Here is a 25,255-nt window from a genome sequence, read left to right on the forward strand (position 1 = left end):
TTTTTTTGGTAATAGTAAATTTCCATAATACTGGTTTAATGATATTGTTGTTTGTGTATTAATAGCTTTTACATACGTATGGATTTTTTGTTACTGTGTCATTGGTTTTTACTGTGTCTGTTATATACCCATGTGTAATTGAAAATTGTAAAAATGGAAAGAAAAATTCTAATTTTTATATAAAATACAAATGTTTGATTTTTAAATTTTTAAAATGTTTGTGTGTACCACTCCCCTTAACCCCACATCTGCAATGGTGAAAAATTCGGAGAACCAGTGGAAGAGATCACTTGGTCAGGGGATAGAGGTGTTAATGTCCCCACCTTGCAGAATAGACATCTGGAGAACAGACGTAATCCATCCGTCCTTAGTATTAATCTCTCCTTCAAGTTAAACTATGGCAGTCTTTATTTGTCTTTACATATGAACATGGCATGCATAGTATTTAAGTTAAAACAAAAACTGATGTTTGTAAAACGGTCTACCCTCCTACCCTATAGTTTGTGAAAATAGCAAAATAAGAAACAAATTTTGTTATGTACTTAATGAAAAAATGTAAGTGTTTTTGATGTTTTTTTGGTTTGTTTCATTTAATGTAATATAACATAGTCATGTTTTGACATTTTTGTTTATTTGAACTAGCACTGAAGAGGGGTTGGAGTATATTATACCAACCCGAAATATATTTGTAGTTCAATGAGTAATAAAAGTTAAATTTGCTAACCAGAAATTGCTGTGAGAAAAGTCTACCAAAGCGTGTGTTTTGGATTACAGAGACGAATTTACATTGTTATTTAACATACAGCAAACCAACTATATATTATAGCATAGCCTTTATGGGATTTTATACCTAACAAATGATCTAATACAAGTCAACCCACCTATAACACTGTTGATAATTCCGTTTTATACGAATTCCATGTTGTACGAGTCACTTAGATTTTACAAATATGTGTGCCGGGCTGTGAATGGCTCACGTATTTGTAAAATCTAAGTGACTCATGCAACATGGAATTCGTATAAAACGGAATTATCAACAGTGTTATAGGAGGTCGACTGTATATAAAAACCTGTTGCCTACAAATAGCCTATAGAACAATTATGCTTAAAGTCTGTAGTATTGTCCTATAATCTATAGGAATAAAAGGTATAAATAAAAATTTTAAAGTGATATGTAACAAAACTAAGATTCAAATATTTAAATTAATTCTATCCAATCGTAACCAAGCAATGATAATAAAATTAGTCCAATGACGAACTCGCATATTTAATGAAATAATGAATTATATTGGTCTATTATAATCAATCACGTGTAATCGATCGACTTTTAAAAAAGCAATCCATTATCGATCAATCCTGATATTAAAAAAAAATTAATCTATTACAGAACACGTGGAATTGATTTTNGTATTGTAAATTTGATTAGTAAACATTTCTAAAGTATAATATATTATTATCTGCATTTCCGGTCAATTTTTGGTTAGTAGTTGGCATTTTTATATGTGGAAAAAGAAAATTCCATCAATCGAAAATAATTGGAATAATCTAGATTCGAAACTTTTCTATAGGGACTTCACTTGTATGTGACTAGATAATCTGGAATCCCATTGGAACCTGATGACACGTAACTAAAAATTTAAATTTTAAATAGTTTCCGTGAACTCTCTTTAGCTGTCACATGACTAGTTAGGAACCCTGTTGCCACTTGGGTAGAAATTTAATATTTAACATTTGACGTCTCCCCTCTGATAGAGAGAGAGAGAGAGAATTTTACAGATCATTTAAAATAATAATAATAATATAAAATAACAGACGATATTCATTCGATTTTACCTAATAGTCCCGCTAGGGGTCTGCTTTTTCCGTCGTCTGCCTTTTGGTAATGGAATTCGGATTCTCTTAATGGTCTCAGGATTTATCTTCGTTTAGAAGATATTTGGTAAGTGACATTGCCTCGTAATCTTTCATTATACAGTATATCCATGCAGTAATTTATTTAGCCGAGCAAATATGTCCGAAAGTAAACTTACTTTCGACTTCAGTAGAAATCTACTTGCTTAGGCCTAAACTCTAACATGGACTGTTTACACGACGAAACTTCAAAAATACTTTTATTTTACAATTTTATTTTAAAAATAAAACATAAAAATACCAATTTTTTTCGGTTAAATTTATCCATTTTTTTTAATTTTTTAATTAAAGCGTCAAACAAAAATCATAGGTGGCGTTTTTTTTAAAAAAAAAACTTTTTAAAAATTCCACTGCTTACTATTGGTTGCATTTGAAATACGTAATTTAAATTTTTAAATTAAAAGAAAAATTTTTAATCACGTGTCGTCATTGTAAAGCCAATCGGAGACGTTGTCTGTCCTATTTTAATTTATTTTATTGTATAGGCCGCTCCGATCGGTGGCTTGTTTGACGCGTGATTAAAAATTTCAAATTGAAACGGAGCTAATCGACAGGAAATCTTTATAATTGGAAATTATCCAAATATGTGTGTTATTCGGCTATCGATTTGCGTGTCGCAGACATTATATATATTGATATTTTATGTATTAATTTAAAATTCGTGTATTGTAAATTTGATTAGTAAACATTTCTAAAGTATAATATATTATTATCTGCATTTCCGGTCAATTTTTGGTTAGTAGTTGGCATTTTTATATGTGGAAAAAGAAAATTCCATCAATCGAAAATAATTGGAATAATCTAGATTCGAAACTTTTCTATAGGGACTTCACTTGTATGTGACTAGATAATCTGGAATCCCATTGGAACCTGATGACACGTAACTAAAAATTTAAATTTTAAATAGTTTCCGTGAACTCTCTTTAGCTGTCACATGACTAGTTAGGAACCCTGTTGCCACTTGGGTAGAAATTTAATATTTAACATTTGACGTCTCCCCTCTGATAGAGAGAGAGAGAGAGAATTTTACAGATCATTTAAAATAATAATAATAATAAATTAGACTACTACTTTTTCATGATAGTATATTAAAAAATCGATAGAGAAATTAAATTAGAAGTTAGAAATATTCTAGTAATAAACATTTTTCTAACGATTTGCATTTAAATTTAATGAAAACTACACTTCTAAAAAAAAATCATTTGTTCATTTTTTTAATAAATTACTTATTACAAAATGACATTTCCTGTGATTTAAACACACACAGTTTGTTACTTCTTCCTTTTAATATATTCTTTGATTGAATTGTAATCTCTTTAACTTGTAATTATTTCATTATATTGACTGCTACACCACATAATGGCATTAGTGGGTCTCTCTTAGTTGAATTATAAGCTTTTCAATAATCCAACTGGACTTTTAACTCGAAAAATTGCTTCAAAACATAAACAATTCGCCAGAAATACATTAAATTAAATTTTTAATAAATTGTAAGAATAAACAATGACTTAATTTTATATTATATATCGAATCTACAAGTATATTTTCTTATATAAGATGTGGAGATAAGAAAAATTTGATAGGAAATCAGGTTACGTAATTCTCTTTGATCTGTTTATCAAACGTATACAGACTTGTCCATTATTGATTATACGGTAAACATTACATTTCGTACAATTTAAACAGAAATTTCGGGACAAAACTGAACGATTGGTTTAATGTAAAGTAATTCATAAAAGATTGAATGTCTGCCGATGCATTCAGTCAGCGAGTTTGTCAAGTTGTGTATGCTAATGGAGCACTTTTCGTTTGATACTTTATAAAACAAACCTCATATCCCTTAACACTATCCACAAGGTATATTAGCATATGTTGACTCTCAAGTAAATTGCCACGATGCGAAACCCGTGTCTTCAATTAGTATCCGCAATGGATGTCGCCAACAAGTCTGTCAAGCGTGAAAGAAAATCTTCCCTTCCCATTTCATAGTCTACTGTGATGGACGGTTCTTAATGGAGAGTTGGATAAAAGGACTCCGGCATTATGAAACCCGCATCCTCAGTTTGACATGTGCAGGGGATCTGTCGAATCGGCGTTTTAAAACCCGTAGGGGACGTTCCAACAGCATACACTTGTGTACACAGCGGTAATTGGTTCTCTGTCCTCCTCTCCAGGGTATTGGCACATGCTGAGGGATCTACTGTCGCTCTGTATCAGTCATACAACAATAAGCTCTATTTCAAAATACAACATCCACAATACTATGATTGGTTAGGAAAAATTAAGACCTGAAAATGACAGAAACAGATTTTATCATGTAGTCTACACTCTACTTATCCCCATTCATGATTTATACGTAATTTTTATTTCGAATTTTTCTTGTGATTGTTCTAACAGCATCACCTCGCACTACACTTCATTCAATATTCCAGTAAGCATAAAAGCGTATGAAAGAACTATAGAGAAGGACGTATTTAATGTCTACATTAAGCTTAAAAAACACATTATAACACTCATATTGTATACCTTTAATTATAAATTGTTTAAATCGCACAACAGTCCTGTTTATTCTACACATTCGTAACTAGATACATACATAAACATGTTTACAGCGCAATAATACTCTAATTATCTTCTCATCTTTACGAAAAAAAAGTAAATTTTTTTATAAACTTAAAAATAATTTTCCATTTAAACCATCAACGACAATGAAAAAGCAATTTTAATGCAAATTTGATGTTCTTCAATAAAATTATAATAAGTTGTCCCGGAAATTTATAATTAAAAATTTTCTAAATGATTTCAATGCCCCTGAGGTAGTTAAGGGTAAAAAAGAGATAGTTATTTGTTTTAATATTTTAACATAGGAAAACTTTTCAGGAAGACCCCCTGATGAGATAGTTAAACCATTGCTGACCAGATGAGATAGCTTTAAAAGTGAAAAAAAAAATAGTTAATTGTTTAAATTTACTTCCGAACAGATGTTAAATTGGATACATGTATAATAAACAATACACGAGTAACATCTATTTGTAAGCATTAGATATTAAGGAAGACCATACCCAAAGGGCAAAGATATAAATGATCCAAACAATAACAACGGATGGCATGATTCATGTGCAGCAATTCTAATACTCACACATCATAGTAGGACCATCAATTTATATAAACACTTATCCCGACAAATTTATCAATAACAAATTTGCATAAATAAGAGCATTAATTAACAAGAAAACGTGTAAGAGTTGGGGGAGAGAGTTAGAGAGTGAGTAGAATCGCCCTAGAAAAGATGGCCTCACGACACATACAGAAATACAGACACACGGTTTCACTATTAATGAATTATTCATATACGGTTACATCTTTAATAATTTACAAAATACACCCACGGCATGAATTTTTTAGAAAGATTTATAACTTTCGTGGCGTGTAATACATATTAAGGTTTGTATTGGGATAAGATACGGTTTCCTAAACTGTCACTCAGACTTTTCTGAATGTTGTAAAAGATTGGATCGAAAGTTCGATTGATTTCTCTGAAACGACCATCTGCCGACAGTCAGGTTATTACAGTAGATGGTTTAATATATATATATATATATAAAGATAATATATATAGGTGATATTGTTTTCTTTTCTTATATAGTCGATAGGTGAATTAATAGCGCTAGTAAATCTTAATTTTATATATTTGAATATGAGGTTTTAACGTCGGTTGACGTAAATACTCTCTCTCCTTATTCTTCGAAGTATCTGAAGAATTCCGTGATTTTCATTCCTTGATCGAAATTTTCTTGGAATTCCCAACAGATAATCGAAAGGAATTTCGACAATACGTCGACGATTCTTCCTTGAATTACATCACAATTTAGTGATTGTATCTTTTAAGATATTCTCTACAAGCGTTTATTTACGAGTAGGAATATTTGTCCTATTTATAATTATTATTTTAATAATAATTTAGATTTAAATAATTTTTCTTGGATGGAAGAAGATGAATGAGTATAGTTTACATTGAGTGGCTAGAGGCTAGACACACAGACGGAGCTGACACAATTGTAAGCTTCTGTAGTTATAAAGGCTTTCATAAAACTCGGTTAATAAAAATTGATTTATTTGCAGGTATTCTATATAAACGTATATTTACAGTACGAATTTTAGGTCTGTGTAATCCTTCCAAAGCGGTANAGGAATATTTGTCCTATTTATAATTATTATTTTAATAATAATTTAGATTTAAATAATTTTTCTTGGATGGAAGAAGATGAATGAGTATAGTTTAGTTTTTACATTGAGTGGCTAGACACACAGACGGAGCTGACACAATTGTAAGCTTCTGTAGTTATAAAGGCTTTCATAAAACTCGGTTAATAAAAATTGATTTATTTGCAGGTATTCTATATAAACGTATATTTACAGTACGAATTTTAGGTCTGTGTAATCCTTCCAAAGCGGTAGAAGGATGGGAAGAGTATATATTTTTTTCTATATTGTTTGGCTAGACACACAGACCTATACTAGCTATGAAGCTTATATAGTTTTACATGAAGTATCATTATATTACATCACAATTTATGATTTATCTGTAGGTATTTTCTATACACGTATATACGTTCTGTAAATTAAAATTCATGTTTATATTACTTTTAAGCGATTAAACGTGGAAATAATAATTTCTTTCCATGCTGTGTAGGTAGACACACAGTCGAACACGATGTATCTAAGCTTATGTAATTTTAAAGGCTTTCACGAATTTCAATTTATAAAAATTATTAAAATCACTGCGTGAAGAAGAAGAAGAAAACATTTCTTTTTTTAACCGTATAGAATGGATTTATTTATACATTTTCTCGTTTCCTACAATTTAAAAAAAGTGGAATATTTATTTATATTTTTTTTTAGAAATAAGAATTTCACTTCAGTCCAATTTTCATGTACGAAAAACAGAATTTAAGTCCACCTTCAACTTACATACAGGGAAAGAATTCTCGACAAAAATTCTTGAAATTTTATTTTATTTTCTTCATAAATATAACTTTTATACATATATAATTTACTATTATTTTCATTTTATAAGAGAAATCTTACTTTTCTTCCCCCTCTTCCTCTATGTTTAATGAAATGTTTTCCTTTTTCATCCTACTCTCAATAGAGTAAACAGAGAGAAGGGAGCAAAAAGCATAAAGGGGGAAAAAGAAGAAAGGATATTCGTCCTGTTTTCTATTTAACTATTGAATTTATAATGCTTTAATTCTTACGAATCAAATAAAATATACATTTAGTATTGATGAACATGATTCTTACTGATACAAAAAAGAAAGAAAGAAAAAAAAAAAAGTAAACAGTTAGCTTGGGGATGTAAGAGACAGACAAGAAGAAATCACTGTTTGTTGCTTACTTATAGGAATAACATCCATCAATATTGAATGAGTTTTGCAAAGAGGATTTTCTCAAATATTTTATTATTAATTAATGATGTTTGCTTTTTTTTTTAAATTTTAAATTGATACTGTAAAATGTATCTTACATTCCTCATATAGAATTTCGTCTTTAAATTCGATGCTGCTATAGTAACAATCGATGTAAAGCTTCACTTCTAAATTTAGTTCATTGTTGAAAGCGTGTTTTAAAAGTAGTGGGAAATTTATTAAGTTCATTTAATTATCGAGATTTAAGAGCTGGAAAAGTTGGCGGAGTAGGAAAGAAAAAAAAAATAAAGTAAAAGTAGTTAAAATTTTGGCATTTCTATCTCGTTCTATCGTTCCTTCTCTCTCCCCGGAAGAGCTATCTCTTCCATTTTCCAGTTTCGTTACTTAATGGAAAGGGAAATTTTCCGAAACATTTCGAAATTTTGCATGTGCAAGCAATCATCGCCGAATTCTGTAAATGAGCAGACGTTTATAAAGAGACGGAAGTAATTTTCCTTCAGCCATTTGGTTGGCAAAGAAGAACCCCTCCGACTCGTTTGTAGCTTTTGAGAAAGTGGCAGATGGCGCGAACAGATGGTCGCCTTCACGAAACAAGTGCCTCCACGTGGCCGTGTTGCGTACTAAAGCGTGTAACCGTGTAATTTATTTTTAATCCCTACATTTCTATTAGGGGGTTACTGTGTAATTTCTTTTTTCTTCCCCCGTATCAGTTATCCATAGATAGATTGGCTAGATTACTTTTCGTTGCCTCGAATCTTCATTGATATCATGTGTTACGTGTCAGTGCTGTGATATGTGATTTTGGTACATATTGTGTTCTTGTGCATGGCTCCATCTTGTTCCTCGTGTTCATCTTACTCTCGTGTGTGTTATTTCACCTACTTGTATGTATCTAGTCTTTTCTTCTCGTTCATATGTTCATATAGTCTCTTACTCTGTGAAGATTTACGGATTAATTTACAGTGTATAAATGCTATAAGGGGTGCTCTATTAATTCTGTTGAAAGTATCTCCTTCAACAGAATTAATAGAGCTACAGAACTAAAACCGAGTATATTTGCTTTTTTTATACATAAACATTGGTCCTGAGTAAATTATAATACCTTTAGCTAAGATAAATATGGTTAAAACATTTTTGACAATTATAAATGGACTTTATGTATCCAATCTAGCTCTTATTACAGATGAATATTTGTCCTCTTCCTTCAAGCGTCCTAACGTATTTCCTTCCTTTTCTTTCCTTTCAAACCAGCCCATATTTACCTTCACTATACAACTCCCCAATGGAAAATTTCGGCATGTTTTTACCTCTCTCCACACAGACAGACACACACACAAACCAACATAATATAAAGCAGACATAGCAGAGGCATCGCACCTTATCTTTCCCCGCTTTGTTTCTCGTTCTGCTTCACTTTTATCTGACGATATCCAGATACAGTATAGAAAGTGCACCATCTACCATTAGTAAATGCGGGGAAAAAACGTTTTAAAAGTTCCCCCTCTTTTACAAGAGAAAAGGAGGAGGAGGAGGAGGAAGAAGAGAAAGGGAAGATTTTAAAAATACGTATATATATCTACATGAGACCAAACCCCGAAAATACATTTAGGTTCGCTTACTTGTTTATAAAAGACTGAATGCGATATGCACACTAGGTATCTCGACATCCGACAGGTGACACTCGGATCTCCTCTTACCTCTCTCTCCATCAAGGGACTCTTTCATTTTACTTCCTCTTTTCAATTAAGCCACCCCTCTTTCCCCGCCAGTACTTGCACGCTACGCTAGAGAATCACTGACAATAGAGATGTGAGCTATTTTTCTACCTGGTAAGTAATACGATACTACAACTCATTATGTCTCCTGTTGCCTCACTGAAGAGGCAGACCTTTAATTAAACAACTTTGAGAGAGAGAGAGAGAGAGAGAGAAGGATGTATTTTGACCCCTTTTCATATGGGTGCTGTCCTCGGGTAAGCACATGTCAACACATCTACAGTCAGATGTATAGGCACACACACACACACACACGCTATATATAAGTTATATCTAGAACCTCGTTGGTGGTGGATAAACATCATATTTAAATATTCGTCTTGAAATCACAGACGTAGCCAGGGGCGATAAGTAGTTTTAGGTTATCTACAGACTTGATTGACGTAGAGTTATAAGGAACGATATGCTTAGACGACAAACACCAAATCTGTCACTGAAACCCGAATACTTTTGTTGTTTTACTTCCTCGTAAACATATTAAATCGATTTTTTTTTTATTTTGCTTTCTGGCTGGGAACCGAAAGCGTTGAAAACAACGTCTCTACTGTTTAAATTTATCAGACGGATTTGTTCCGTGAGGCCTATTTGAGGCCTACTTGTATACGATAGGGATGCGTGTACATTGTGTGCTAATACATACGATAGTTATTCGATGCTTTGTCTGTTTGCCGTACGTGCTTGTGTGTTTTATGTGTTTGCCGTATGAACACGTGTGCCTGAGCCCTGCGTATGTGTTCTTTGTGTAAGATGTTTGCTGTGTGTTCACGTGTTTGCCCTCTATAATAGATATATACGTGTTTTATGTGTAGTAAGAGCGCGCGTGTACTTAAGTAAAGGCATTTGTATTTCCTGTATATTTGCGCAATATTTTCGCATCCTATGTGTTTTTTCTTGTATTTTCACCACCTGCAAAACCTCAAAAATATAATTTCACATCGACTTTCATTCAATTTAATATGTAATTAAACGAAATCTATCGTTTAATAGAGAGCACGCATAGTGTCATTATCTTCATTAAGAGTGTTGCTATTCTATATTGTAAAGACAATTTCGTTTCGAGATCTTCAATTAGCCATTCTATTAATAACTAATGCACAGTCGAGTTTATTAAATTTTAATTATTGATTTATTTAATTATAAATTTTCGCCTCTTCCACTATTATGTTGTAACCTAGTTAACCCTTATCGATATTGACTTAAGGGATACATAGCTTTTAAAGTTTACTTTCGAGATATTTACGTGTTAAAATGTTGGAAAATGTTACAGAAATGAATTATGCTAAGTAAAATAAATCGCTAGACCACGTCACTAGCGATTAACATTAGCGATATCGCTTAGAAGCCTCCTCTGCTCTAATTAAACCAAAGTTTTGAGCGTTATATATAGAAAATGTCGGCAAAAATCGCCCCCTTTTTATGTTTTTCTATAAGTTAAAACAATAATAAACAATCCATAATTAAATTCGTTGCCTTAATTATCGTTAGAAAGATTTAAAGTCTTGTTCTCCAAAGTGCTCAATTAAGGCAATTTTGTAGGATTTTCATAAGTGTGGTATATAAAAATTTCATGTTCTACATCCAGGATAGTAGCGTATCATCACGTGGTAGAAGTTCTCACTCAGTAAAAGGTCAAAGTTCACCGGCTAGTTATCCCAGTTGCCTAAGAGGATGCGACAACATCGTTCGATCGTCCTCTCTCTCTCACAATTCCAACTCCTGTTGCTATAGCAACAATTCTCTTCCTCCGAGCTATGTTTCCAACGACATCCATCTTTTCCTTTGCGGGTGACGTCACTTCAGGATTATCGAATTCTTTAAAAAAAAATTATAACACAGGATAAATTAGTAGATATTTTTAAATGTTGGAATTGTCGCTTTAATGAAAGTACAGAGCAATTATTATTTGATATTTTTTAATTTTTTTTTTAAAGGGAGGAAGGTCGTTTCTGCTAGTGTGGAGGATGCAGCGATTTGCGGTTTTTCCTTTGCCATTTCGCTACTATTTTATCGCTCGTAAAAGTAACCTTAAGGTTATACAACTGTAGAATAAGTATGTCGTTAACAAGACTTTGTGTCACATTAAGGTCGACATTTACTGTCGATATGACCAAACCGTGAGGAGGGTTGCAAATTCAACTTCAATAAATTAAATTCATTGTCATTTTATACTAATTTTAATGTCCGTTGTCCTCTAGTCGATGCTTATTTAAACTTTGTTTTTTCTTACTCCGTTCCAGACGAAGTTCGAAGTTGTGAACAAGACACACGATCGACGACTTTTCGTTTTGACCTTTATCCTATGTGGACTGATCGTGGGCATCGTGGTAGCTGTCGCTGTCGTGTATTTGGTGCGAAAACATGCCAAATCCAGGAAGAAACTGCAGAGTTTGGCCCATCCGGAAACGGAAGCTAGCCAAGATTATCAGGTGAGAACTTTTTTTTGTTTATGTGTGTTTTTAGTATAACGAACTTTAAACAAACAAAAATATTTGCATGCCAGTATTTGTATACTAAACACAATTTCCAATACCGTCCACCTTCACAAATCTTATTAAATGAGCCACACGCATAATTCTATGCTCTCCCCCTTCTGTTTGTATGATAAGAAGGCTTCAAGAGAAAGGGAATTAGCCAATTCCCCCTTTTCTTTACATCCAAAACCTTTGCATTTCGTGTCCTTAAGTGAGTTAGAGGCGTCTCCTTCGAACTCTTTCTCTTCGTCTTGTAATTACATCTACTTCTTGTTTCTACTTTAAAGCTACATTTACTCTGACTCGACTACCGATAATTGGGACTAATTTTCTAACATTTCCCTTTAATAGAATGTATTTTGTTTATTCACGTTTTATTTTCTTGTATAAATAATTGCGTATTCTTCATTATAACAGTATCGATGTAAATTCGGTTCTAGTATTAATTTTCTACTCTTACTGTCTCCATTCGTTACTTTAGGAAATACCGAGGACGTTAACGGTGATTATAAACACTTTTCAGCACTCGGCCTATGAAGAATTTACACAGCTTTTGGCTCGAAATGGTTCCAAAATTGCTCGAGCACCATCTAAACTACGAACTATAAGTGTAGGCTGATAAATTATTACTCGTTAGCTCCGTTTTCTCTTACTCGATTCCTAGTAATTGGCACTAATTTTCTAACAGAATTTGTTTGTATTCGCTTTATTTAATGTTATACACGCGCTTTTTTCCTAATTTAGACTAGGAAAAGAGGCTTTTTCTTATATTAACGAACACAAAAATTAATTTAAAACATTTTTCAATAGATCTATCATAAAAATTTTTCAAATAACCGAACAATTTTAGTTCGAGAAGACATCCTTAACATAAAACTATAAGATTTCTCTTAACAACAGCAGAAATAAGTTACAAAATTCTAATAAATTTTCTCTCCGAGCAAAAATAAAAGTAAGAATTTCTTCAAGAAGAACTGAAAGAAGGAAGAAGAAGAAGAACGAAGGAAAAAAAATGTCAGAATTGGTGGAAATTTTCTTGATAGACTTCGAATTCCTGGTAGAAATAAGGTTTCTAAGAACCTCCAGTGGGAAATATTTTCTTAATGGAGACTTTACAAAACCTAGAAGTTACTAGATTTCTAGCAATTCTTGATTGAAATAAGATTACTTTCTGCAGCAGGGAAAAAAAAGAAATATCATTTCTNAATTTATACAGGAATCATTCAATCCCTTCTAAAGCCCAATCACTTTTACCATTGATGTTTGAAACATGACATCTTTATTGCATCTATCAAGTCGAGATCACGCAACTAATTCCCTCGTATACGCACCTTTTTCTTCCTCATTCTCGTCGTGATTGTTGGGGGGGAAAATTAAGTTTCATTCATTCTGGATTTCCTTACATCTTTTTCTATCTCCCATCCATACAAAGAGCTAGAGAGAGAGAGAGAGAGATAGAAGATGAAGCACAAACATGTCGGGAAGGGATTTTTGTAGACAAGGGTGAGAATCGAGACACCTGCAACCGAACATTTTCATCTCCGCCTGATTCCAACTGGGTAGATATTCTAGCCAAGTAGAAAACGTGCATCAGATCCTTTGTAGCGTTAAGATATGTTGTTATAGTTAGCGTTTAAAATTCATACAATAACAAGAGACACTCGATTTTTCTTCTTTTTTTTTCCTTCTTATTTTAAAGGACAACTGCATTAACAGAGGATTCGTTTCATCATCCGAAACTTTCGTTAGATGAGTTTGTTAAGCCCAAATCTTTACTAGTTTTGTTTCTGTTATAATATAGAATCTTTTTACCTTCACAGCACCGACACAAAGTAGAAGATAATCCACTTTGATGATGTATGATCATTGATTTATATTGCGATAGACCCTCATCAGTTACAGTTCCGGTTTTATATTTATTCCTTTTTATCTACAGCATTATAATGCATACAAAATTCATCTATTTAGTTGCTTTTATAGTGCCGAAAGCGTGCATTTAGTCACGATGGTAGCTAAATTCTTCAGTTATAATGCGTAAACAGCTTATTTTAGATCGATCATTTTGTTTTAAAGTAAACATTTTACAGTAGAAACTTATGAAATTTTAATAAACAACAATACCCAATCTTCACATACACACTTTTCTACTGTTCAGTCGCTAAAAATAAGCCATGGAAAGACTAAAAACTTAAAAAATTTAATGTTAGCGTATCCCATCAAATGTTTAACTTGTGTTGTTGTCAAATGATAAATATCTTCTAGAAAATCATGCATAATTTATACCTTTTTAAAGGTATAAGTAGAACGTACAGATAGACATGCAGATGAATTTAAAAGTAGAATGCCTTATTTAGTAGTTGATTAACTCCGAGGCTTATGTACAGTACACATCATCTGTTTGAGATATGCGATTTTAAATATGCCCCTATATAGTTTGAAGGATTATTTTATGCCTGGTGCCTTGATAATTTCAATTAAAATTGCCTCAAAATTAAAATCAAGATCATTCTTTGAGAGTAAGTCTGTTGTGTGCTATTTCCATTTGCATCAATTACTAACGGAGGGACTATTGACATCATTCACTTACCAACCATTCCATTCCAGCAAAGTAATTCCTGCCTCAGAGCAAGAGCACGGATTGAAATAAGGCACAAATACTACTTATTTGCATAGAGCGTTCCGTTTCGAAAAGATGGAAAATAGAACAGGAAGATAGGCTTGGCAACAAACAGGGTATTTACACCTTTAGAAGTGCAGAGTGTAAACAATGACGCCATCCCGTATCCATGGTTACCACCCCAATGAATTTACAGTCTGAAACGACATTTATACAGATATCTAAGGGATCAAAGAGACTGTATCCAACAGAAAAAAAAAGAGAGGTGGGGAAGAGGATAGGGGAAAAAACTACTGTCAGGAAGCACTCTTTTGCCAAACATGTTACTTCATTGGATTGTAACATGGCATCCAACCTTTGACAAAAGAGATGTATCACTCTTTAAAGAAGACTCGGTGCGAATATTGACACATTTAGACTTGATTCTTTACAGTTACTTCAGTTGGTAACTATTGAAATAATTGGAAAATAAATTATAAGATTGAAAAATACTAAACTTTGTTCTATATTTTCTATCTAATTTACAAAGAAAACAACGTTAAAACATCACAAATTTATACATTTTATGTGAGAGGAAGCGGTAAAATAACTCTAAATAATAAATTATCATCATTTTTTCTTGTATACGAAGCAAAATATACAGTAAATTCTGCTCATAATCACGTTTGTGTGTGTACAGAATAGCACTATTTTACATCCTATTTACGTAGAATTAATGTCTTAATCTACTTACAGATCCTATAAAGAATAATCTTTCAAACTTTATACTTTATATACGCATTCTATAGACGAAATGTACAATCAAATCCCTCGAATTTAGTCGTTTTCGTAAAATTCTAGCCATAATTTTACCGGAAATTTCCAACAAAGCTAATTCTCTAGAGGCTAAAACATTGAAATTAATGTATTGTCTGTTGTAAGGATAGACAAGGATCAATCTGTAAAGCGTACATAAACAATTTCGAACTTAACTTTTAAATAGATCTATCAATAATTAAAGAAACTTTCATTTAACATAATTCGTAACATAGAAATTGTTTACCACACTCAGCAAGAGGTATAATTTCTCATAGTTTTAATTGCATCCCATATACTTTCCTGTCAAGCATATCATCACATTTATTACAAGAGCGATCGCAACTGTTCATTTTCACATCCGCTCTACCTACTTATCATACATAAACCATAAAGAAAGTATGCACCATACTTTACAAACATCATCACCATCATCATCACAATCATCCACTTTTAATATTTCTATCAATTAAAAAAATATATTAAAACTTCATTTTTCATCCTCCTGCCTACTTATTATAATAAACTATAAAAAAAGTATACACGAACTTTACAGACAACATCATTACAGTCGTCCACTTTAAATGTCTCTATCATCAAAAAAACGATTTAGTTGATCATTTTCACAAATGCTCTACCCATTCAGCATACGTAAAACATAAAGTATGCAATAGTTCATGTGATGATGATGATTATCATCATCACTACTTCTAATATCTAAAAAAAGACGATGCTATAGTTTATCTTTACATCTGCTCTATCCATTCGTCATATGTACTGTACTGTACAGCATGAAGAAAGTATACAGTACTTCACATTATCATCATCATCACAATCATCAATTTCTAAAATGTCTATCATCTAAAAAACAATTCGCATCACCTGTAATTACTTACTACATCTTATATAATATAGCGATGATGAGATATCATTCACTTCTAATGCTACTGTTTATCTTCTGCCCAATCCTCAATCATAAAACGTAAAGAAAACACACAATACGTCACAAACCTCATCATCATCATGGCAATCAGCTATCTATAATGCCTCTATCGTCTAAAAACGCAGGGAGGGAGCGAAGGGAATTTATTAAAATTGCAAAGACAAATTATAAGGTACGTCAACACACGCCAGAGCAGTACAAGAAATTACATCAACGCATATTCCCCCTCACTCCTTTAATAATAATTTTGCATTCCATGATTACTCGATATTAGATTTGTTGAATGTTTTGCTCAAGATGCTCAACCTGATGTATAAATTAGAATGAGGGGGCGGAGAAAAGAAGAAGAAGAGGAGGAGGAGGGGGAAGACGTATTAGCGAAGCAGTCGAAGGAATCTTGCCTCGGACACCCGAGATGTAATTTCGTAGAACGTTTTCTATACATACAAACCGGAGGGAATAAGGTAAAATAACGAGTTTTAATTTCCCTCGAATTACTCTTTATTCCCGTAAACAACGTTACGTCGAAATGTAATTTTTTTCTAGGTTTTTTTTCCGTGTTTAAAATGGAGAAAATTTGTTACTGAACTGATGATATAATTTCGACAGAACGTTTTGTGAAATAGAAATGAAACCGAAAGTGTTTCAGGTCGTCTTCTGTTTTTTTTTTATCTTTTTTCTGATTCTTCCTTCTGTTTTTCTGGTTTTTTTTCCATTCTGTTTTCTTCCTGTTCCTACTGTTGTTCCGTAATCTATTTTTCTGTTTCTTTCTGGTTTTTCTGCTTCTTCTGTTTTACTATGTTTTTCATTGTTTTCTGTTTCTTCCTTCTATTTTACTGTTTTTTTTAAATACTGTTTTCCGCTTCTTCCTACTGTTATTCTGTACCTTCAATTCATTTTTCTGTTTCTTTACTTCTGTTTCTTCATGCGTTTCCATTCATTTTTTTAAATACTTCTTCCTTCTATTTTTTATTTTCTGCTTTCCTCCTCTTCCACTCTTCCTCCTCTTCTTCTTACTGATAAAAATTAAAGTTTGGAAAATGTTTTTGGGTCGATTTTCCTGAAAGATTTCGGGAATTGTGACAGTGAAGACAGATTACAAAAAACTTAAAGTACAGTTGGGAATGTCGTGCTTGTTATAGTGGACAAAAGAACTCCACTCACAGAAAGAAAAAAAATATATATATAAAAATAAAAAATAGATGGAAGAAAATATATTTTTATTGGAGTTTTTCATAGTTTAATAGGAAGATAATTTATTTACAATTTTTTAAAACTCTATTTATTTTTTTACCGGATTTCGATGAAAGACTTTTATTATTTATATTTCTCTATCACTTTCTCATTTAGTGTTAAAATAGTTTCCAACAGAATCAGTTAGAACCTTATTGTAGAATTTAAAAGGTGTTAAAGGCACGTTCACTGTTCTCTCCCCCACTTTCTATCTTTAAGTGAAAATTGGGTAGCAAATGTAGTAAAGTATAAAAATATCAGTTTTTCAACTTCTTCGTTCGGTAAAGAATGGTTAATTAAGTCAGAAAATGGATGGGATTTTAAAATGCGAACACGCACAAATAGATTTTTATCGTTTACAAAACTGTTCAAAGTAGCATAGGGGGTATTAAAGCATACGGTATATTTCTTGTTCTCCATCCTCCCATTTTAAAAGGGAGGACGGAGAGCAAGAGCAAGAGAGAACAAGAAAGAAAAAAAAAAGGAGAAAATCTCGAGGCTTTAACAAGTTGAAAATATATTTTAATGCTTTAATTATTTTCCTTTTTCTATTTCTTTCTCCTCCTCCTCCTTTTTACAAAACTTTGTTTTCAAAAAATAAGATATTTTAGTCTCTTTAATCTAACTGATTCTTCATTCTAATGATGTAAAATTTCTGGATGTGTTCTTTAAAATTGATGTATTAAAAATAATTAAATTTTAATTGAATTTTTATGACTTTTATAATGTATTTACTGCTATATTTTTCGAAAAAATATAAAGTAATCGCTGAGATTTTTATTGTTCGCTTCAATTCTCGTTGATGTATACGAATGATACACTCGTATATATACTTTGATCAATTCTCCTTGTCAAGATTCTTCGAACATTCCATGTTTCAGGATTTTTTATTTATTTATTATAAATAAAAATCTGAGTTCTTGAGTATTTTTTCAATAAGATTTGTATTAATATGCATTTTTTTTTTATGCTTCTAGGAGCGAAGAACCGGTTAGTTCCAACATGGACATTTCAACAGGTCATATGATTTTGGTAAGTGATTTTTCAAATAATTATTTATGCTCGTAAACGTGACACAACATCTTTACAGACCCACTTCCATTACCTACCCATTAAAGCAGATATAATTGTAAAAATAGATACACCGTGACCATCACTCTCTCTACCAGAAAGATAGAAAAGTATTATAGTTTTCCTTTTGGTATATTTCTGTTATGGCTCGAAATCGCTTTGCAGTTCCATTCACTTAACTAAAACCCTCTCTTCCCCTTTCCATCTTCGAATTAATATTTTATAAAGTAATATTTTACTGTTGTCAGACGATACCACACAGTTCAGTTTACTGCTATTCATCTCTCACTGACGGATGAGAAATGACAATTGCAGTATTCTCAGCTACCATATTTCATTAAATCAACTTTTCTGCTTTCTTTGCTTGGTCTGTCTAGACCCAACCACTAATAAATCTAAAGGAAAAAAAAGGAGGAGAAGAAGAGGAGAGGGAAAAGTATCATTCATATTTCTGAAAACTGTGGTGTGGAAAGAGGTGCGGTTTACGTATTTAAAGTGGTGTTAAAATATAAGATTTTCATTTTACACGTATTAAAATTGATTTTTTTTCGATTGAGGGAGGACGTGCTAGTGATTAATGAATCGAATATCACATTCATTTTAATGCCCAACCCTTTTTAAAGCATCTAACAGATTTTTGAGTGCGCGAAATTAATTACTCTTTGCGACTTTTCTAGTAGTTTTCCCTCAAATTTAACACCAGCTTCGTTTATTATCCACTCTAAAGAGACCAATTCTCAAAAATTTTAAGTATTAAATCAGCATTTATATTAAAAAAGAAAAAACATTTCCTACCAGTTTACATTTTTTTTGAAAGTTTTAGATACGATAAACAAGCTTAGTAGGGATGACAAAGAAAATAGATTTTCTTAGCATCTAACGCTTACAACGAACAATCAGTTCTTGGAATTCTTATTATAATGAGTTCATTATAGGCGTCGGGCACATCATCTTCACCATCTTCGAAGGTTATCCAACTTCCAGAATTTAAATTCCGGTATTATATTTCAGACTTCGAAATTAAGGAATTCATCTCGCTAGGAGACACTTATTGACTTTCGAGGAACTTAAAAGAAGAGGAAAGAGTAGAAGGAAAAAAAAATCAATTTGACTTTTAGTTGCTATTCTATCAAAGGAAAATGCTTCCCTTTGACGACGTCCAATTATTTACCTAAATTTCCTGAATGGTCTGAAAACTTCCATCAAGCACTTCGATAAGTATTTGTACCCCATCTTTATATTACTTCCAAAATAGTGTTGATAGGAAGGGAATCAACTTTTAAAAGCGAAGTAGAAGTTGTGAGCTTCCTCCTCCCTTCTACTAAAACTAATCTTCGTTGGGAGATCTTTTCTGCAAGAGGATTGGATGGATACAAGGCTATTTATTTTCTTTTAATAACGGCTTCGGGGTGTGTTTGCTTTGCAGAGGTTAATGAAATTGAAAATCACGCCGGTCTCGTTCCCCCCTGCCAACAACCTTCTTTGGAGATTCCTTTGCCTTAATAAATTAGAAGATAAGTGACTTGTCGAGATCTTTTGGACCTCATAATAAATTACACTTGTCATTCGGAGTGTTGCCATAACATTAAATAGACAAAAATCGGGGATATTAGCGAAACGTTCGACAGCCCTGACCATGATTAAAATATTGATGTGCTTTTTTTCTTATTTTTTATGAAGGTAGCGACATAATTTTATAGGAAGATTATTTAAAATTTATTAAATTTTTATTTTTTCCATTTATTTGCTTCATATTAAAAAATTTNGGAAGCTAGCCAAGATTATCAGGTGAGAACTTTTTTTTGTTTATGTGTGTTTTTAGTATAACGAACTTTAAACAAACAAAAATATTTGCATGCCAGAATACGCCTTGGTATACTAAACACAATTTCCAATACCGTCCACCTTCACAAATCTTATTAAATGAGCCACACGCATAATTCTATGCTCTCCCCCTTCTGTTTGTATGATAAGAAGGCTTCAAGAGAAAGGGAATTAGCCAATTCCCCCTTTTCTTTACATCCAAAACCTTTGCATTTCGTGTCCTTAAGTGAGTTAGAGGCGTCTCCTTCGAACTCTTTCTCTTCGTCTTGTAATTACATCTACTTCTTGTTTCTACTTTAAAGCTACATTTACTCTGACTCGACTACCGATAATTGGGACTAATTTTCTAACATTTCCCTTTAATAGAATGTATTTTGTTTATTCACGTTTTATTTTCTTGTATAAATAATTGCGTATTCTTCATTATAACAGTATCGATGTAAATTCGGTTCTAGTATTAATTTTCTACTCTTACTGTCTCCATTCGTTACTTTAGGAAATACCGAGGACGTTAACGGTGATTATAAACACTTTTCAGCACTCGGCCTATGAAGAATTTACACAGCTTTTGGCTCGAAATGGTTCCAAAATTGCTCGAGCACCATCTAAACTACGAACTATAAGTGTAGGCTGATAAATTATTACTCGTTAGCTCCGTTTTCTCTTACTCGATTCCTAGTAATTGGCACTAATTTTCTAACAGAATTTGTTTGTATTCGCTTTATTTAATGTTATACACGCGCTTTTTTCCTAATTTAGACTAGGAAAAGAGGCTTTTTCTTATATTAACGAACACAAAAATTAATTTAAAACATTTTTCAATAGATCTATCATAAAAATTTTTCAAATAACCGAACAATTTTAGTTCGAGAAGACATCCTTAACATAAAACTATAAGATTTCTCTTAACAACAGCAGAAATAAGTTACAAAATTCTAATAAATTTTCTCTCCGAGCAAAAATAAAAGTAAGAATTTCTTCAAGAAGAACTGAAAGAAGGAAGAAGAAGAAGAACGAAGGAAAAAAAATGTCAGAATTGGTGGAAATTTTCTTGATAGACTTCGAATTCCTGGTAGAAATAAGGTTTCTAAGAACCTCCAGTGGGAAATATTTTCTTAATGGAGACTTTACAAAACCTAGAAGTTACTAGATTTCTAGCAATTCTTGATTGAAATAAGATTACTTTCTGCAGCAGGGAAAAAAAAAGAAATATCATTTCTGATGGAAGAACATTTTTATATTAAGAAAAAAATATATCTTAATTTATACGAAGTTACATTTTCTATATATTAAAAACGAAGAAAAGAGTAAAATAAATCACATAAAAGGCAATAGAAAAGCACTTCTATTTCGGTATTGATAGTGACACACCTGTTTATGTTAATACAGCACCACATAAGTAATTCAATTGATCAGCTTCACAGTTTTCACACTTAGAAAACGTCAGTTTGAATTTGTTATCCCCTATGCAAACTCCTTTTAAGAGTCTATTTTTTAAGAATAAATCGTAATTGAAGTAATGGAAATGTCTGTTAAATGCTGCACTATTTAAGAGAGGATTTCGCTCCTCCAACCCTCAGGAAAAAAAAAAGAAGAAGAGTAAAAGGATTACTAGAGTTGTACTGATCCTATTTTCGAATCGGGGTTGGCAACTCTACGCCAGGAACGTGAATTAAAATCTATTGGATATCTGTCGAGTCTTTTAAGGATGGTGTAGTATAGTCGTTTGCCCGTAGAGAAGCGGAAAATTGGCTGCAACATTTCTTGTTTTACCTTCCAGCTAGAAGATTTTTGATTTAAACTCATATTTTTTTTTTTTTTTTAATTTTTCCTCTTCTGATGTACAGTACGTCTCCCTCCCTTTCTTTTTAAAAGATAAAATCAATTATGATTTTGGTAACAGCATTAGTACAGTTTCCTTTCTTCGACCCTATTACACGTACTAAATGAAATTTAAATTTACATAACTTTGTAAAGGAGGAGTGATACGTTTACTCTACCTTGTAATGATCCATGTAAGAAGGTTATTATACGTGATATATGTTTCTGCATGTACTTTATTGTACATTATATTTATAGTTTGGCGAATTCGGAGATTGCCATTTTGTATTTTCGAATATTTTCATACTTAAAACCGCAACATCACGCAAGTTTTTCTAACAAACGACGGAGACTGCGATACATCAAAGGTTGAAGGCTATCTCTTTAAGGTGAAAGATGTATCAAAGGTAAAAATTATTCGAATAAAATCAAGACTACATTACACTACCTCACAATTCCAGGATGCAAGTTATTTTTTCCCTCAAAATGGAAGTAACTTCGTGTGAATAGTCCGCTAGAGTTGCGAATTTGACAGAACCATCGTATTTCTTCCTATTTTTACTATATGCCAATTATATTTTCCACGTTAGAATGCATAGTTACTTATATTTTATCCAATTGCACACAAGGGCAAGGTATTTTTTAAATATGAAGTAGTATAACACATATTACGAAACATGTGAAACAGTAACATAAGAATACGCTATTGTATACAGTTAGCAATTCTAATCTCAGATTAGCAGAGCTAAATCATTTAAGTTTTATTATTAAAATAAATTTTACGTGGTAATTAGTAGCGCTCGTCACTTAAATTTGGAGAAAAATTAATTGCAGTTATTTATTTTGTAAATTATTCGTATAATTACGTTACTACAACTAACTCACTCACTAATACAGGTACGGATTTGAAAAACAATGAAGTATTTATATAATTTTATACAAAAATGGGGGTATTTGTTTAGCCTAAAGTAACGCAACGTACAGTACAATAAGCAGGTAAAGCAGTAACAGCCGGATTAAATATGGCGGATCGGTAGTTTCAATGCGTTGCCGTACTCGTCTTTGTAGGAGCCAAAATACAGTCTAACCATTTGTCTCCAAAAACACAGTCATAAAACGTCTGCATCACTTAAATTTTTGCAAAAAAAAATTAATTGCAATTATTTATTTTGTTAATTATTCACATAACAACGTTATTAGAACATTTTATAACGAATATTAACCCATTAACCTAGCGAAAACAAACAAAATCATAGGTCCCGTACACAAAAAATAGCGTAATTAAATTTAATTACAGTTTATAAATAATTTATAACAGCATTTTCCAATTTTATATAAAATAAAATAGAAGGAAAAAAAATTGATAGAAATATATTCATGCATTTCGCCTACATGCATCCAATATCTGAAGTTCTGGAGCTTCTTTTTTTTTCTTTTTTTTTCCCTCCTGTCTTTCTTTCTTGAAAGGAAACTGTTGGAAACTCATAGGAGAATTTCCACTATAACCTTTCAGAGAAAGAATGAATAAATGCGAAAGAAGCTTATGATGCACTATCAGAAAAGCTGTAGATATATAAAGTGCGAATTGAACATTTATGTGAATGAGAATAGAGCCGAGTCCTGAGGGACATTAACAGAGACGGCATCAAATATGGCTCATATGTTATGATACCAAAACGATCAGCAACAGTTCTGTTAGATAATTCCTTAGCTGCATTCGGTGATTTTATAAATTGCTAAAAGTTGCAATTTTCTCATTGTTAAATCGCCTCACTTTCCTCTCTAGTCAAGCAATTTATATAAAAGAAAACAAGTTTTAATTGTAGTTTTATGGCAGGTAACGTTGGAAAAACGTAATATTTTCAATTGTTAGTTGAAAAAGTCAGAAATAATTAAGCCGTTTTGGATGCAAGTAATGATGAAAGATGCAGAGATAAAGCAGAAATTGGTAAATACTGATAGTGTTAAAATGACCGTAACTACGTTTAAAATTTTGTAAATTTTCTCGTGTTTAAGGGTGTTATCTGAATTTTAAAGCTGGGTAGAAGTCGAGAATCTCATTAACTATTCCAGGACTTGAAAGGAATTGTTAAAACTTACACGTTTTAGACTCGGAACTTTCGACAGACCCCGCGCGTAACCGAATTTATTCTTGCCATTTATAATATAAATTTTAATAACAACGTAACGAAAGTTCACTTACTAACTTCCGGTAAAGATTAGGGCTCAACAGGATGTTACGTTTTGTTGTCCGGATGTCCAAAACAGGAAACTTCTTTGGTATTGCAACCCTCGCGTACTGTTATATTCTACGAAGCTATGTCTGCTTTCAGGTGTTGGTTTCATTGGTTGTGGTGTTGCAGTACCACTGATGTCAGAAAGGTAACGGCAACGTTACGTTTTATCGTTAGTATAACTATCTATATATCGACAATGCTCAACGGTAGTATTATTATTTCAGGATTTGTGTCGTCAGAGAATGGCAAGCAAGTGCCATGAGAAACCGGAACCCATTCACGTGATACAATCGCCAAAAAGAGTCAGCAGCCTATCACAGAGTGAAACGTCTCAACCTAGCCCCTCCAGCCGATCTTCTACCTCCTCTTGGTAAGTACTGCCATCTCGTAGGAGGGTTTATATTTATTTATATTAACAATATCTATCGATATAAACATCTATCAGTAGTGATATCAGTAAGATTGCATATTTTTAGTTTAATCTATGATAAATTCTTGCTAATTTAATTTCATATAAATAAATAAACATTTCGAGAGATATAATGAATTTCTAACTCGTCCGCACTTCTTGATAACTCATTTAAATCCCCCACTATTATGCTTCGTATAGAATTTATACAGGAATCATTCAATCCCTTCTAAAGCCCAATCACTTTTACCATTGATGTTTGAAACATGACATCTTTATTGCATCTATCAAGTCGAGATCACGCAACTAATTCCCTCGTATACGCACCTTTTTCTTCCTCATTCTCGTCGTGATTGTTGGGGGGGAAAATTAAGTTTCATTCATTCTGGATTTCCTTACATCTTTTTCTATCTCCCATCCATACAAAGAGCTAGAGAGAGAGAGAGAGATAGAAGATGAAGCACAAACATGTCGGGAAGGGATTTTTGTAGACAAGGGTGAGAATCGAGACACCTGCAACCGAACATTTTCATCTCCGCCTGATTCCAACTGGGTAGATATTCTAGCCAAGTAGAAAACGTGCATCAGATCCTTTGTAGCGTTAAGATATGTTGTTATAGTTAGCGTTTAAAATTCATACAATAACAAGAGACACTCGATTTTTCTTCTTTTTTTTTCCTTCTTATTTTAAAGGACAACTGCATTAACAGAGGATTCGT

The 25,255-nt window shown here is 32.4% G+C and overlaps 1 protein-coding gene across 1 annotated transcript in view; it reads left to right on the forward strand.

The window, feature by feature from the left end:
- The window catches only part of LOC111620229 (receptor-type tyrosine-protein phosphatase N2-like), a 135,663-nt gene that overhangs the window by 98,692 nt on the left and 11,716 nt on the right, over positions 1–25,255 (forward strand). Inside the window, exons 14-15 of the mRNA XM_023362130.1 lie at positions 11,353–11,541; positions 24,352–24,497. Of these exons, the coding sequence (XP_023217898.1) occupies positions 11,353–11,541; positions 24,352–24,497 (335 nt within the window). The remainder of the gene's footprint in view (positions 1–11,352; positions 11,542–24,351; positions 24,498–25,255) is intronic.

This window comes from Centruroides sculpturatus, unplaced genomic scaffold (assembly GCF_000671375.1).
Source record: "Centruroides sculpturatus isolate CEXI.00-Female unplaced genomic scaffold, Cexi_2.0 scaffold231, whole genome shotgun sequence".
NCBI classification, from domain to species: Eukaryota; Metazoa; Arthropoda; class Arachnida; order Scorpiones; family Buthidae; genus Centruroides; species Centruroides sculpturatus.